We start from the raw sequence: 15,443 nt of genomic DNA, 5'->3' as shown, positions 1-15,443 counted from the left end.
CCCAAATTTTTAGGATAAAGCCACAATAACACATAGAGAACAATTTTACAGCAATAAGTATGCTGTACCAAAAAATGTGAAATAAATGAATCTCCTGTCAATTCAAGAAGATATAAAGAGAACACAGTCACACCCTAGAAGGAAAAGAGAATTAAAATAAGCAAAAAACGGGGAGGGGAAGAACTGGAGAATAAAAGCTTAGGTAGAGATGATAAATGATTTCAAAAGCTGGGGTATCCTGAGATGTACCTGTCAAACCACTCTATGTTATTTTTCAGCATATAAATGAAACTAAAAATAAAATAGTTTTTAGGTTTTGATTAGAAGACAAAAATAACCACACAATGTGCTTCCAGAATAAATATGCTTTGAAATTATACTTTTGAAAATGACCAGGTTTCTGATCTGAAAATTAGCTGTGTGGTTAATAGAGAATTACCTCTAAACGTGTTTTCTAATCTGCAAAGTGGGGATAGTAATAGTATGCGCACCATATGGCCTTGAAGGATCATGTAAATTATTATATGAAAAGCACTTGAAACAGGGTCCAGCCAAGAGCCCTCAGTACAGGTTAGTGCAATTTTATCAATAATTAAGGAGAGTTGTCCAATTTAGTTTTTAAAGTCCCTTTGTTCTTCTCTGGGCTTGGTTGAACGCAGTGAGTCTTCGATAAACTTTTGTTGAATTTTAAAGTGTATTTCCACCAGAAAGCAGGCAGGTTCTGCAGGAGGAGAAAGAGATGACCCGGAAGAAGCTTCATTCAAATTATCAGCAGTGTGAGAAGACACCGTGTTGTAGGTTTCAGCTTGGGGATGATTTCAGCCTGTAGGTGTTGATGTGTGTGGGTTTGTTGATTTGTCGTATTAATTAAAAGATAAAGCATGAAGAGAAATAGATGTCAGCTCATGGCATACTCTCCTCACATTTTTTTTTCCAATATGTTCCTGCCCTATCATACTTAGGTTAATGGCCAGTGTCCCCAGAATAATAGCTATCCATATCTCTAATAGACATCCTTGTCTGCTAAAAACACACACATCCCTTATTTTCATGCTCATCTCTTTTCCTGGGTCCTAATCCCATATTTTAGCCCCAGACTCTGCATGGAGAGAATCACTTTAGCCTAGTGCATGAAAATAAGTAAGCCTCTTGACAAGGAAGTAAGGGCTATCTCTGCCTTTTACTTGCCCCATGTCTGATGCTAGTCTCAAATAGACTTATGTGCCACATGAGAAAACAGAACTTTCCAAATTATACTTGACATCAAGGAATAGCAGCACCCTGCTTACTTTGTACCACGGACAGTGACAGCAACAGCTTCTCAGGTGTTTCTGTCTCTAATGCAGTCCAATGCTGTTGCTGGGACTGGGAACCTTGGCCTGCAGTTGGTCATGGGAGCTAGGAATCTCTGTGAGGTCTGCGTAGGCATCCCAGGACCTTGTGGTGAATTACATGAATTAAATCTAATTTGTAGTCCTGAAACCCTGTAGAAATCATCAGTCAAAAGCAAATTCATGTTACATGTTAAATTAAAAAATGGTCCAGGGGTGCCAGTCGGTTAAGCATCCGACTTTTGGCTTTGGCTCAGGTCATGATCTTGAGGTCCTGGGATTGAGCCCCACGTTGGGCTCTGTGTTTGGTGCAGAGTCTGGAACTTTCTCTCCCTCTGCCCCTATGTGCTCTCTTTGTCTCTCTCTGTGTCTCTCAAATACATAAATAAATCTTTAAAAAATAAAGAAAGAAACAAAAAATTAAAAAATGGTCCAGGGAATACAAACCCATTGCACGAGAAGGGGCTTCTTCAGACAAATATAGACAATGTGTCTTTCTACGAGAAATGTACAGGGCTCTGTGGGTATGAAAGACTGAGAGGGAATGCTTTAAGGATTTTTGTTTAACTTGATTTAACCCAGGGATCAGCCCATGTTTTCTGTATAGCACCAGAGAGTAAATATTTTCAACACTGAGAGACACATGTTCTCTTGCCACCACCCAGCTCAGCCTTTGTAGCCTGAAAGGACAATTGACATCAGGGAACCCAATGGGCATGGGGTGTGTCCATAAAACTGTATTTATAGACCCTAAAACTTGAATTTAAAAAAAAAGATTTTATTTATTTAATGGAGAACCTGGATGGCCCAGTGGTTAAGGGTCTGCCTTCGGCTCAGGTCATGATCCTAGGGTCCGGTGATCGATCCCCGAGGTGGGCTCCCTCCTCGGCTGGAAGCCTGCTTCTCCCTCTCTTGTTTCCTCTATTTGTGTTCCTTCTTTCACGTCTCTCTCTTTCAAATAAATAAAATCTTTTAAAAAATTAAAAGATTTTATTTATTTATTGAAGAGAGGGACAGAGAGAGAGAGGTATAGGGAGAAGCAGGCTCCCCACTGAGCAGGCAGCCTGATGCGAGACTCGATCCCAGGACCCCGGGATCATGACCTGAGCCAAAGACAGACGCTTAACCATTTGAGCCACCCAGGTGCCCTAAAACTTGAATTTCATACTCTTTTTACATGTATAAGTTATGCTTCTTTGAGTCTTTTTAACCATTTAAAATATAAAATCGTCCTTGCATACAGCCAGTACAAAAATAAGCAGTGAACTGGATTTGGCCATAATTCCCTGAAGTCCCTGGTTGAGCCTCTGGTCTCCCCAGAGTCTGGGTACCTGCAGAACCTGCCCGCTCCCCACTCACCCAGTGACACTCACTAACACTCCAGAAGATAGGGTCCTAGATATCAGAGCTGTGCAGAAGTGCTCTCTGGGGGCCAGTGACAGCAGCATCGCCTGGGACTTGTTGGGAATGCAGAATCTGGGAACCCATCTCAGACCAAGTGATTCAAAATCTCTGAGCATGGGACCTAGCAGTCCGTTTTAACCAGGTTTGAGAGACTCTGAAGCCCGCTGAAGTTTTAGAAGCACTGCCTTAGACCACACCTGGAAAACTGCTGACTTGGGAACATTAAATGCCACCTCTGTGGCGGTGGGGGAGGTGCATCAGAACAGGGCGTTCATTCACTCAATGAATCAAGTAACATGAATTAAACACCTACTAGGGGCCAGATCCTTTACTAAACACTGGTGGTTTGAGATAATAGGATACTGTTGGACCCTTAATAGAATGGGAGATTATCTTATAGCAGAGGCCCAGAGAATAGTTTGGAGTGGCTCTGCTCCTAATTCATTTAACTGAGCAGCAGGCTTTGTTGGCCTGGACCACACCATTAGCTCAAGCGACACGCACGATGAAGGTTCCATGTGCTAATAATATGAGTGACTGTGCTATGCCACCTGGACACTAAAAGCCATTTCACTAGGACCATCTTTTCAGCTGATCTGATTGGGGTTCATCAACATCAGTAGGCCTCTTCAGGTGCTGTCTCTTAGAAGGTTAGTGTGCCTGGGTTTGGGGCTTGTGGGGCAAATTTATCAAACACTAGCATTACGTATCCCAACAGAGGATTTGGAGACATACCCCATGCCTGCTCTCCCCCTAGTCTTTTCAGAGGTGTGGATGCTGCTTTTTCAGCTTGAAAATGCTGTGCACTTGAGATCGTTATGTGCATTGGCCCTCCTCCCAGATCAGACATCCCTCACATCTTAGAGCAGGATTAAGGTGCGGGAGATCCTGGGGAGACCATGGAAGGGCTGACAACAAAGATATCCACCGGGGCACCTGGGTGGCTCAGTGGTTTAAGCCTCTGCCTTCGGCTCAGGTCATGATCTCAGGGTCCTGGGATCGAGCCCCGCATTGGGCTCCGCATCGGGCTCTCTGCTCAGTGGGGAGCCTGTTTCTCCCTCTCTCTCTGCCTACTTGTGACCTCTCTCTCTGTCAAATACATAAATAAAATATTAAAAAAAAAGATATCCATCACATGGCTTCTCTGCCATCACACCAACAGCCCATCAGCCAGATCCTTGTCAGCCGCTGTCAACTTGAAGCTGGGGCATGGTGGGGAGTGGGGAGGGCCCTACAGCTGTTTTTCAGGGGTTGAGAATAGCAACTTTGGGAGGAAATTGCCAAGGAAACCCATGAGACCTGAGTGTGTGTGTGTGTGTGTGTGTGTGTGTGAGAGAGAGAGAGAGAGAGAGAGAGAGAAAGGGAGAGCAAGAGAGAGCACCATCGGGAAATAGACCTGGAAGAGAGAACTAGCAATCATACTCTAGTTTGGAAAAAAACAGGACCCGCCTTCTAATAAACTAACTTATTAGGAGGAAAGGTCAGTTGCTTGCTTAGAGTGAACGAAGATGATCCCCCAAGGAACCCAGCAGCAAAATACAAAGATAGAGAACAGGGAGAGAAGATGCTTTTATTTGTCTCCACATGGCAATCCTGTGAGAGGTGTTGCTTCAGCACTGCAGGCTTGGGCACTCTGCTGGTTTCCCTGGTTTCAGGCTGCTGCAGGGCTTAGCACCACAGCAACGTGCCTCCTGGCCAGCAGTTAGAAAGGAAAGCTAGTTAACGAATACTGGATTCCCTCCACTCTTTGCAAAAGGGTATAGGCTTATCCCAAACAAGCAAGGCTTTCCGAATATGAAGCCCCCAGGTCGTTATGAACAAGGTCGTTCAGAACTTTCTATAATATATTCCCCTCATCTCTCCTACACCGTTGGTGGGACTGCAAGCTGGTGCAGCCACTCTGGAAAACAGTGTGGAGGTTCCTCCAAAAGAAGAAAATAGAGCTACCCTATGACCCAGCAGTCACACTGCTGGGTATTTACCCTAAAGATAAAAGTGTAGTGATCTGAAGGGTCACGTGCACCCAAATGTTTATAGCAGCCATGTCCACAATAGTCAAACTATGGAAAGGATCTAGGTTCCTTCCTAGATGTCCATCAACGGATAAATGGATAATAAAATGTGGTATATATATACAATGGAATACTATGCAGCCATCAAAAACCCAAAACCTTGCCATTTACAATGACATGGATGGAACTAAAGGGTATTATGCTAAGCAAAATAAGTCAATTAAAGACAATTATCATATGATCTCTCTGATATGAAGGATTTGAGAGGCAGGGCAGGGGGTCATGGGGGGGAAGGAAGGGGAAAAAATGAAACAAGATGGGACCGGGGAGGGAGGCAAACCGGGGAGGGAGATTAAGAGACTCTTAATCTCAGGAAACAAACTGAGGGTTGCTGGAGGTAAGTGGGGTGGGAGGGATAGGGTGGCTGGGTTATGGACATTGGGGAGGGGATGTGCTATGGTAAGTTTTGTGAATTGTGTAAGTCTGACGATTCACAGATCTGTACCCTTGAAGCAAATAATACATTATATGTTAATAAAAAATAAAAATTAAAAAATAAAAGTCTCTCCCCAAGGGGGAAAATTTTTTTCAAATAAAAGTAAAAAATATATAATATATTCCTCTCAGAAAGCCTATGACACTAGGATTATGTTCTGTGTTGAAAAAAACTGAGGCTCAGAGATGGTGATAAACTTACCCAGAGTGAGCCAGCAACCTAGTGCCAGAGTCAACCATCTATGCAAGCTCTTGTCCACTCCACTAAACTGGGGCTCACAATCTACTCCACATTTCCGTGGATGCACCATTTATTCTGAGGGGTAGATCCCAGCCACCCAGAGGAACACAGGAATTTTGTTTCTGCCTAGCTCAAGGTTCAGAAGTGGCTTAATGTAAGTTCCTTCCAGTTTCTGCTTTCTAGATCCCTAATTTCCAAAGTGCAGACCTGTATTTAAGTAAAACACAAAGCATATAAAGCTCTGTATCATGAGTACATATTATGGTGGCCAGAACTTGTTCAAAAATTACCTGGCTCAGGACACCTGGGTGGCTCAGTTGGTTAAGTATCACACTCTTGATTTCAGCTCAGGTCATGATCTCAGGGTCATGGGATGGAGTCCCATGTGGGACTCCAGCGGGAAGCCCGCTTCTCCCTCTCCAGCTCCCCTTGCTTGTGTTCCATCTCTTGCTGTCTCTCTCTCTCTGTCAAATAAATAAATAAAAATCTTTAAAAAAATAAAAATAAAAATCAGCAGGCTCATGGTATGATGCTCTGCCGACATTTTAAATGGCTGCACAGAGAACTAACCTAATAGAAGCTTACTACCTTTTTTTTTTTTTAAATGCTGGTAAGTAGAAGGTAGTTCTGAAGCTTTTCCCTTCTTTTTTTTACTGTGATTCCACATTTGTCACTTTGCCCAAGAACCACTGGGTACAAAAGAACTGTGAAATCTATTATCTCCAAAGAAGGTTCACTCTAGGACTCCTCCTATTGAGGAACCCTGAATAGTCTGAGTTACTTCATAAGAGTAATACATGTGGAAGAGTCTAATAATATGTGCCAAATTAAAATCCCAGAGGACTTTAACCTGAACTGTTGAGAAAGCAGTATAGCAGCGGACCTAGGAGATGAGTTCATTGAGGGCCTGACTCTGAGAACCTGATTATTTTTGATGAAGACTTTTCATTTTATTTTTGAAGAAAAAAAAAAAACTTCTCCTACAAGTAATGATAACAATAATTATTAGAATAATAACTAAACATGGGGGCACCTGGGGGGCTCAGTCAGTTAAGCATCTGCCTTCGGGTCAGGTCATGATCCAGGGATCCTGGGATCGAGCCCCACATCAGGCTCCCTGCTCCCGTGGGGAGTCTTCTTCTCCTTCTCCCTCTGCTCCTCTCCCCTGCCCATGCTCTCTCGTGCTCTCTCTTTCTCTCAAATGAATAAATAAAGTCTTTAAAAAACGAATAATAATTAAACATGATATTGCTCCAAGGCTCTCAATCTAAGTTCCTTTCCCATCTTCAATTTTCAATTGAGGAACACAGATATGTTTTTCGGTTGGGAATTCATGCTCCTGTGCAGTATTTTTATTCCATTCTACGTTTCTTCTGGCCTGCCTTTGTTATTGTACACCCACTGCTATAACAAAACAAAGTGCTCACCTTTTCAGTAGAGCAGTACAGTAGAAGTGCACTGTCCTTTCATATGAAGGTTCAGGTCTTTGTGGTTAACTCTCAACTTGCCTCCTTGCAGGGCTTCCAAGGGCCCAAGTTCTTGCTGTCTCATGGCCTGGCCATCCTCTAGGGCTCTGGCTTTTTTTGGCAGAGCGGGAAAGAGAGGACACAGAAAGAATGCCTGCTTCTGAACGGCCTTAGCCTGGCAGGGATGCACATCATTTCCACTGTAACTCATGAGCCATCTCTACCAACGACACCACCTCCATGCAGGGAGAACTGGAAATGTAATTCCCAACTGGGCAGCTATTTCCCTATGACCATGCACTACCATGGAAGAGGGAGGGAAAATTGCAGTGCCCACTTGACTATCTCAGCCACAAAGCAAGCGCCCAGGTCTTCTACAGTTGTGCTACTCACAGAGGTTTTAGTGTATCAAATATTTATCATCTCAAACCCTTCCTTGGGCTCTTTATCCTGTTACCTCTGACGGCCTTTCCTGGGGACATGACTTCCTCAGAGAGGCCTGCTGTGACCCACAGGCAGGTATGGTGTGACCCAAAAAATTGGCTTCACACTGAATAATTTAATTTCCTTATTTGACTCCCAAATTCCTAATTAAGCTGTTGCTCCATGACAACAGTGAATTTACCTGTCTTATTCATCACTGTATCCTTAGTGCCTAACACTGCCCTGGCATCTTAAAAATACTCAATAAATATTTGAGAAAAAGGGAAGACAGGAGAAAGAAAGAAAGGAAAAAGGAAGAGGGGAACGAGGCTGGTTGGCTCCGGAGGGAGCTACCTGTAATTTGCATCATATAGGATTTCAGGTGTATAACCAAGAAAGGGCCGGTCACATTTCAGGGACAAGAATCCATCCCTTTCTGGAAAAATAGCTATGCATACTCACATAAGCCCTCTTGGCAACCTCTGATAACAACTGAAGGAGACTAAAAATTTTCTGCCTTTTTAACTCCCTTGCTGGGGAGGGAAAATTTACCTCTATCCTTCAAGATTCTTTTAGCAGGTCTTAGACTTAAACTGACATGAGACAGATTAACAGGAGAAAAATCAAATTTAATTATATGTAAATGGGGAATCCACATAGATATGAATGCCAAAGGCAGTCAGACAAAATGAGGTATATATGTCATCCTGAACTAAGGAGAAGAGGGTAGGAGTCTGGAACTTCAAAGGAAAGGAAAAAAATTCACAGGAAGATTAAAAAAGAGTAAATGGTTGGTAAACAAATATTTGCTGGGCCATAGAGAAACAATGGGACATAGGGAGGAATTGTAATAATCAGACTTTGCTAAATCCTTCTATGTCTACCATCCCAAATTCTTGTTGTACTGTAGTTATCTATGGTGATTGTTCCTTTCCTGGAGGAAGTTCTCTTCTCTATCTAAATTCTTGTAGGCCCTTAGGGCCTGCCCTTAGCCCCTACAATCTAAATGCTTCTAAAAAGTACGACTCAACATCAAAAAGGAACAAACTATTAATACATGCTACAAAATAATAAATCTCAAAATCATTATGCTAAGTAAAAAAAGAAAAAATGTAGAGACTGTATCATCCAGTTATATAAAATTCTAGGAAATGCAAACTAATTTATAGTAACAGAAAGCAGATAAGCAGTAGTCTCAACACAGGGGTAAGATGAGATGGGATGAGTGGGTGTGTAGGATTACAAAGAGTATGTAAAAACTTTGGGGGTGATGAATATGTTTTCCTAATTGTGGTCATGGTTTCCTGTGTGTGTACATATGTCAAAATTTTTCAAACTATGCACTTCAAATATGTGGGATTTATTATATGTCAATCATACCTCAATAAAGGTCTTAAAAATAAATAAAAATAGAACATAAATGTGAGGTTAAAAGTATACTAAGCCAGGGGCACCTGGGTGGCTCAGTCATTAGGCATCTGCCTTTGGCTCAGGTTATGATCCCAGGGTCCTGGGATCGAGCCCTGCATCAGGCTCCCTGCTGGGCAGGGAGCCTGCTTCTTCTTCTCCCACTCCTCCTGCTTGTGTTCCCTCTTTCATTGTGTCTCTCTCTGTCAAATAATAAATAAAATCTTAAAAAAAAAAAAAAGTATACTAACCCAGAACCACAACCCTCGACACCACCATTCCAAACTCTTGGGTGGTGTGTCTTAAAAATGCTTCATACATAGACAGGTATCTGTCTCCATTGTAAAGCTGGCAAGTATGCATTTTTAATGCACCTTTTAGAGAAATAGCAAAATTCTATTGAACCGTGAGTATGGCTTCTGTCTTTCAGAAGATGACTGAGTCATGGAGACAGAGTGTAGGCTATTTAGCTCTCCTATTTGCACATACTACACACACTTTCATAAACTCTCACATGTTCAAATCTGCTTTTTCTAGCTTCTGTGTCCAAAGCCATCACTGACCCCCAGCCCAAGGACCCAGCCACCCCCCCACCACTACCATGGCCGAAGACGCGGACATGCGCAATGAGCTGGAGGAGATGCAGCGACGGGCTGACCAGCTGGCTGATGAGGTGAGGAATGGGACATGAGAAAGGAGCAAAGCATGGGGAGCTGAGTAGTTTGTCTTATTCAGGTTCAGGTGGAAAATGTCTACTAACATCTCAGTTTTAAAAACGGAGGAATAGGACTTTGATTTTCTATACACCTGACACCTCTACAGATAGGAATGGGTGGATAAACCTACATATAACTAATGTCTTAGCCTAAACTCCCAATTCCTAGAAATCTAGAGAAGTCAAGATCCTCTAAGAAAAGCTGTCTTTGGCTGTCTGGAGCTGGCCTGATTCTGAGAGCTGATTGTCACATTTTCCAGAATCTTTCAAGCTGGTGTTAAAATTGACTTATACAAATTGATAATTAAGTAGATTATATTAAAAACCAAGGGCAATAAATACTCAAAACTCAACCAGTTTTTAAATCTTTCCCTATTACCTATGTTCTCAAAGTTCTTGACTTGTGTTACACCCTATAATGCAGGAATACCATATAACAGCGTGTTACTCTGCATCTTCCCAAATTCACCTTCAGGGATGCCATGCTGTAGTCAAAAATCAGACAGGTTAAGGATGTTTATAGCACAAGAATCTGCAAATGCTCCAAATCAGGATTTGATTTACTGTTTTGTTGATTGTCTAGACTTAAGTGGATAAAATATTAATAACATAGATTGAACTTCAAAGTGCACGTGTCTCTAGCCATTATTCTTTAATTAACACAAAAAATGGAGAAATCTGGTATTTGAAAATTTTTTTCTCTTCAGCAAAGAAGTCACTTGCATCATTGACAAACTAGCAAAGTCCCAACATTTCTTCATTGTCTCACTTTTCTCTTACTTATTAATGCAAATGAAAATATCAACCAACATTCATGTCAGAACTACACTTGTTCTTTGCATGCTTAGCAAGAGACACAAGAGTTCAGCAAAACTTGACAAAAGCTTTCTGTGAGAATCAATTCGCTACATGAAATGTATAATAAAGGGCTTTGTGTATTGTATTATCTATAAATTTTATGCTCTCCATCCCTTCTATCAGGAAAATAATAAGTTTAAATAACAACTATACATATATGTATATTCATATCTGTTTCATATTCACATATTCATATTCATATATTTTAGCATTTACCAGCATACTTATATGCTTATAGCCATTTTATTTCAACAAGCAGCCTCCTGACAGCTGTTCCAGGAAACTTAACATTCTTCCTGCTCCTGCAGAATCTTGTCCAAAATAAGTTTGTCACTTAAAGCAAAGCCTTGAGAAATCACACTCGTTCTGGAGTCTAGTAGTTAGTTTCAAAGGAACTGAGAAAAAAGTGACAATGATGTGCCTGAGGGACCAGTGCTGACTTCAGACTTTCCATCTCACTTTGTCTTATCTAAGGCTGAAGATAATTATTGTAGCTGTCTCCTATAGGCTGGTTATTTCAAACATGCTTGATTTTTTTTTCACCCTAAGGCGACAGCTTAATTTGTATTGATAAGAACTTCCAATTGTGTTTCTAGGAGCTTTATAAGAAACTTGATGTTAGATTCATCTCAATTCATGAGAAATTATGTTTGTGTTTAAAATTCAATATTCCTGGTCCAAGGAGGCCAAATTAATCCTCTGAGTATTTGAGATAATTTTTCATGCATCCTGCACATGCAAAATTATCTTTTCCAGATTACTTTGTCTTTGATATCAAGATCAGCTTCATCATATGGTTCTGATTTTAGAAGATCAGCTTTAATGTAATTGCTTTAGGGAATCTTATTATGTAGAAAGACTGATAGGAAATAGATTGAAAATGTGTTCTGTTACAAACTTTAAAAGAATATGTGATAGCAACCCTTTGTGTCTCTCAAGTGAAGAGAGTAGTTTAGATTTTCCAAGACCTCTGATTCCTGCATTCATAATTTTTTTTTTTTTTAATCTCAGTCACTGGAAAGCACCCGTCGTATGCTGCAACTGGTTGAAGAGGTAAGGAGTGGCCATATTTCAAAATAAACTAATCCCTTTTGCTGGCATATTCTTTTCCTAGACCCTACTACCTTTTCCTAGGCCATGATCCCATTGATTCCATTATAGCCTACCTGGAATTCACATTAATGAAGGAGGTGTCAGGAAGCCATCAAAGAATCCCCTCTCCCTCCCAGCCCTGGCTACCTTTATAGTCTGGGAAGTAGAGAAGGATGGTATTTCCAAGTAAATGCTCCTAGGAAATCATAGAACATTGAATTACTTTAAGCAAATATAAAGTCATTACTTACATAAAAACTTCATTGTAATGACTTTGATGCCTCTAAGTCACATCTAATCTTGACATTCTTTTGACTTAGCCACACATATGACTTTTAAAAATATATATCCCCATAGACACAACATTTTCAGAAATTGCAATATTGAGAGTCAGGCACTAAAATTCATGAAGTAATAGGAAAATTCTTTGATAAAAGGAATTTCAAGGCCATAACACAAATATAGAAGCTCTTTTATATTCCCGACTCTGGATTGAACATCCATTTGCGAGGCATGGTTAATGAATCCCAAACTACTTTTAAATGGGTAAAATAGGGCAGATAGCAATAATGGAATCAAAAGGGCATTTACAATAAACCTTGCTCATTCCAATTGGGGAGAGCAGCAGTCAACTAGGAGGAATAAGTGGATTAATTGAACTTGCCCATTGGGAGAGATGAAGTGGAAAAAGAATGGGATGGGCTATATTTATCTTAACTGAATAAAACAAGCCTAATAGTTTTTATTCAGTGAAATGCTATTATTTATGCTTTAAAACTGCTTATCAATTCATGTGTGGTTATCATTTTTAGAGATCTTGCATGTTCTCAAGCAGAATGATTAAATGAGCCTACTTGCCTCATGCTACTGTAAATTGCTTATGCAATGACATGAAAGGAAAGAAAGATCAATGTTATAAGGCTAACAGGAAGTTCGGCCGTCCCTCAGGCGAGGGAAGTCAACATCTTCCTTTATTTCTGCAACTTCAGCTTCATATCCAGAAATGAAATATTGGCTAAACGTGACTTGCCACAAGAGGAGTGGGGAGAAGGGGGCACCATGAGCTCCCCAGGACACCAGGGAAATGTGGGAGGTACACTTAATGAAACCTGTTATCACAAAAAATGAGTATTTGAGCCTGCCATGTAGCACAAATTGGCCCCCACAGGAAGGTAGGCCAACACAGCAGCCCTTGGCAGCACAGAAAGCAGCTTTCCTTCTCTAAATGAAGAGAAATGTTGTTGCTCTATTCTGGGAACACTCATGCAGAAATACTTGAGGACCCCCAAGAAGGAAGCAGGTATTCAAAATCTGAGTGCTGGCGAGGCTTTCAGAGTTGGCTTATTGTCCCTTAGCCCATAATGAGAACAAACAAAAGGAGCAAATCTTCTTAACATTCCCACGTGAGTTCTCACGTTGACCTGAAGGGAACCCACATGTCAGCTGACATAATTATGTTATACGTCTTTATGACCTTCAACCATAGACTCCAGCCTCATTTTTCATTTTCATTTACGTGTGTGCCCACGTGAAGTTAATTTCTAAAATATCAGAACTATCACCGTTTGGCCCACCCGTGCAGCGTTGAAACCCTGCTTAGAATGTGGGAAGTGGGGAGCAAATGCATTAGGATGCATTACTTTGAACTGGTCCCTCATCCATCAGAGTCTTTGGGCCAATGAACTTCATTTTTGCCTCTTCTTTGTTGACCGGTCTTGAGTAAGCGGTGTTTATTCTAACTTATTCTGGGGGAGGAGAAACTCTCAAAAGCTCTATTGATTGAAGGAGGATACTTGAATCATCCATTTTTGTTTCTCCTGAAGGATTTCTTGATCAAGCATGAGGTTGCATCTTAGAACAAGGGGTGAAACAAGTGGAAGCTAGTTCCTACCTCTCATAAATGAGAAGACGCTATTAGAACTTGTAGCCTTAGGAACTTATGAGCAAGGCATTATTAGCATAGGTTGATTGCTTTTACTTTCCCCTGGGTTATTTTATATTGATGGTCAAATGCCTCTTAGGTCTAGGGCATTGGCTATTCAGAAGGTTGTCTGCTTTTCAATCAAAAAAGAAATTCTCTTTAAAGGAATCAGCATTAAATATTCATTAAGGGCAGACATCATTTGGCAAATATGAGCACAGGATCTTGCCCAGCATCCCAAGTGCTATATCAGTGCTATATAGTTTGAATTAAGCTGAATTCTTACTGAAATTTAGTCTCAAAGACGGGAAAGTGTACTAAATTTGTGGAGTCTCCCTAAGGCAGACAACACCACTTTCAGCTCAGTATAGGACTTTGTGCCAGCCCTCAACAGACATTAGGGTGTAATAGGGTGGCAGGTATAGAAACTTGCTTTTTAATAGGTGCCATTATTGGCATCTCAAGGATAATGTAAAGTTTTACAGAAGTTAGTTGGGAAAGATCAGAAAAACTGGATACCACACATAGGCAAAAAGATTAGAAATCATATAGTACTTGCTTCCCAGGCTTGAGTTGCCCATTGACTCTTTTGATGGCTGCACTTCAACAAACGTGTATGGAAGGCCTCCCTTTGGGGGCGGGAGGGAAGATATAAATTGGTATCATGCAGGAAAACAGGAATGAAAATAGCTCTCCAAAGTCAAGGCCTGTCTTTAGAGCATGTAATTAATTCTGGTAACAGAGTCATGAATGTCTCCTCAAGAAGGGAATATTTGGTCCAGGCAAAAAAGTTGACTTTGTGGAAACCACATACTGGGAATGAAGTCTACACATGAATGTCTTGGGCTATGAAAAGTCACTCCAGAAAGCCTCACTGCTTGAGGGCAGGCCAGATCAGAAGCACCACCTAGAGCTTTCACGGAGTAGTGGTTACTGAGGTTCTTCAACATTGCATGGATGTTTTAAGCATATTTTCTTTTCATCCCAACTCATCTTTTAAGGCACCTTGGCAATGAGAAGAAAATAAGCATTCTAAAGCCATGCCTTTGTTATGCCAGACTTTACACTAAAACTGGAAAATTGAAGCAGGGTAGTTCATATAGGTAGATGTGGGGTCTTTGGGTCTTTGGTCTCAGTTAAGGAAATGCCGGAAGAGTCCTGGTTTTACTTCAGATGTGTTGGACTTTGGGGAAAGCATCTCAGAATGACAAAAGAAAGACTTTAAAATGTTCTAGACATGGTCTTGATTCATCTGCAAGGAAGGAAAAATAAAAAGAGAGAAATGAAAAGAAAAAAGAAAGAAATGAAACCAATCCTCTGGTTTTTAGGTGGCAGTTTTCCCAGCAATCTCAAACAGAATTAAAAATCTCAAACAATTAAGCTAAGACAAAAATGGAACCACCTCCTCTCATTTCCAGCTATTAAAACATAATACTTAAGAATAAGAGAAAGTAATATTCTGCCTTCCCTGAAATACTGTCCTCATCCCTGCCCTTCTCCTCCCTTACATTTCTAGTTTCCCCAAAGATCAATCCAGTTATTTTGATAAAAACTGTCAGCAACACAGTGGAGTTGAATGTAAGTTCTAATATTTATCTAGAACCTACTATGTGCTGGGAACTATACCGAGAGCTATCTTCATCAAACATCTATAACCTAACTTAGCCCTTGTAGGTAGCCACCTTTTACTACTGTTCTGATCTCCGTCTTACCAAGGAGGAAATTGAAGTACACAGTGATTAAGGAACTTGCTTGAGACTCCCAGCTACAAATGGCAGAGAGGAAATTAAAACCCAGGTGTTCCTGATCCCAGAGTGTGAACTTATGCATAACACTTCCCTAACCCCAGCAACTCCTACCATATTTCCCTTTTACTTTGAGAATTCTGCAAAAAGCAGAAGGATCTGAGAACGCAAACACAGCAGCCCATTCCAAACTGATCGAGATTTTATACAAATTAAATCCTTTATCTTAATTGCTTTTTGGAACCATAGCCTCCCCTGGAGTTGAACTTTTAGAAGTCTTTACATTCTGTAGCTCGTTTTGTCCTTATACGTACTCTGGGAAATGAGGGAGCT

General features: G+C 41.0%; 1 protein-coding gene across 2 annotated transcripts in view; it reads left to right on the top strand.

Annotated features, from left to right (window-relative positions):
• Window positions 1-15,443, top strand: part of SNAP25 (synaptosome associated protein 25) — an 82,419-nt gene that overhangs the window by 44,498 nt on the left and 22,478 nt on the right. For both annotated transcript variants that reach the window (XM_045981339.1, XM_045981340.1), the window contains exons 2-3: window positions 9,317-9,452; window positions 11,364-11,405. In XM_045981339.1, the coding sequence (XP_045837295.1) occupies window positions 9,381-9,452; window positions 11,364-11,405 (114 nt within the window). In that variant the 5' untranslated portion in view covers window positions 9,317-9,380. The remainder of the gene's footprint in view (window positions 1-9,316; window positions 9,453-11,363; window positions 11,406-15,443) is intronic.

The sequence above is a fragment of the Meles meles genome, chromosome 16 (assembly GCF_922984935.1).
Source record: "Meles meles chromosome 16, mMelMel3.1 paternal haplotype, whole genome shotgun sequence".
Taxonomy (NCBI): Eukaryota; Metazoa; Chordata; class Mammalia; order Carnivora; family Mustelidae; genus Meles; species Meles meles.
Note: the sequence above shows the minus strand (reverse complement) of the source record. Positions and strands in the feature narration are given on the sequence as shown.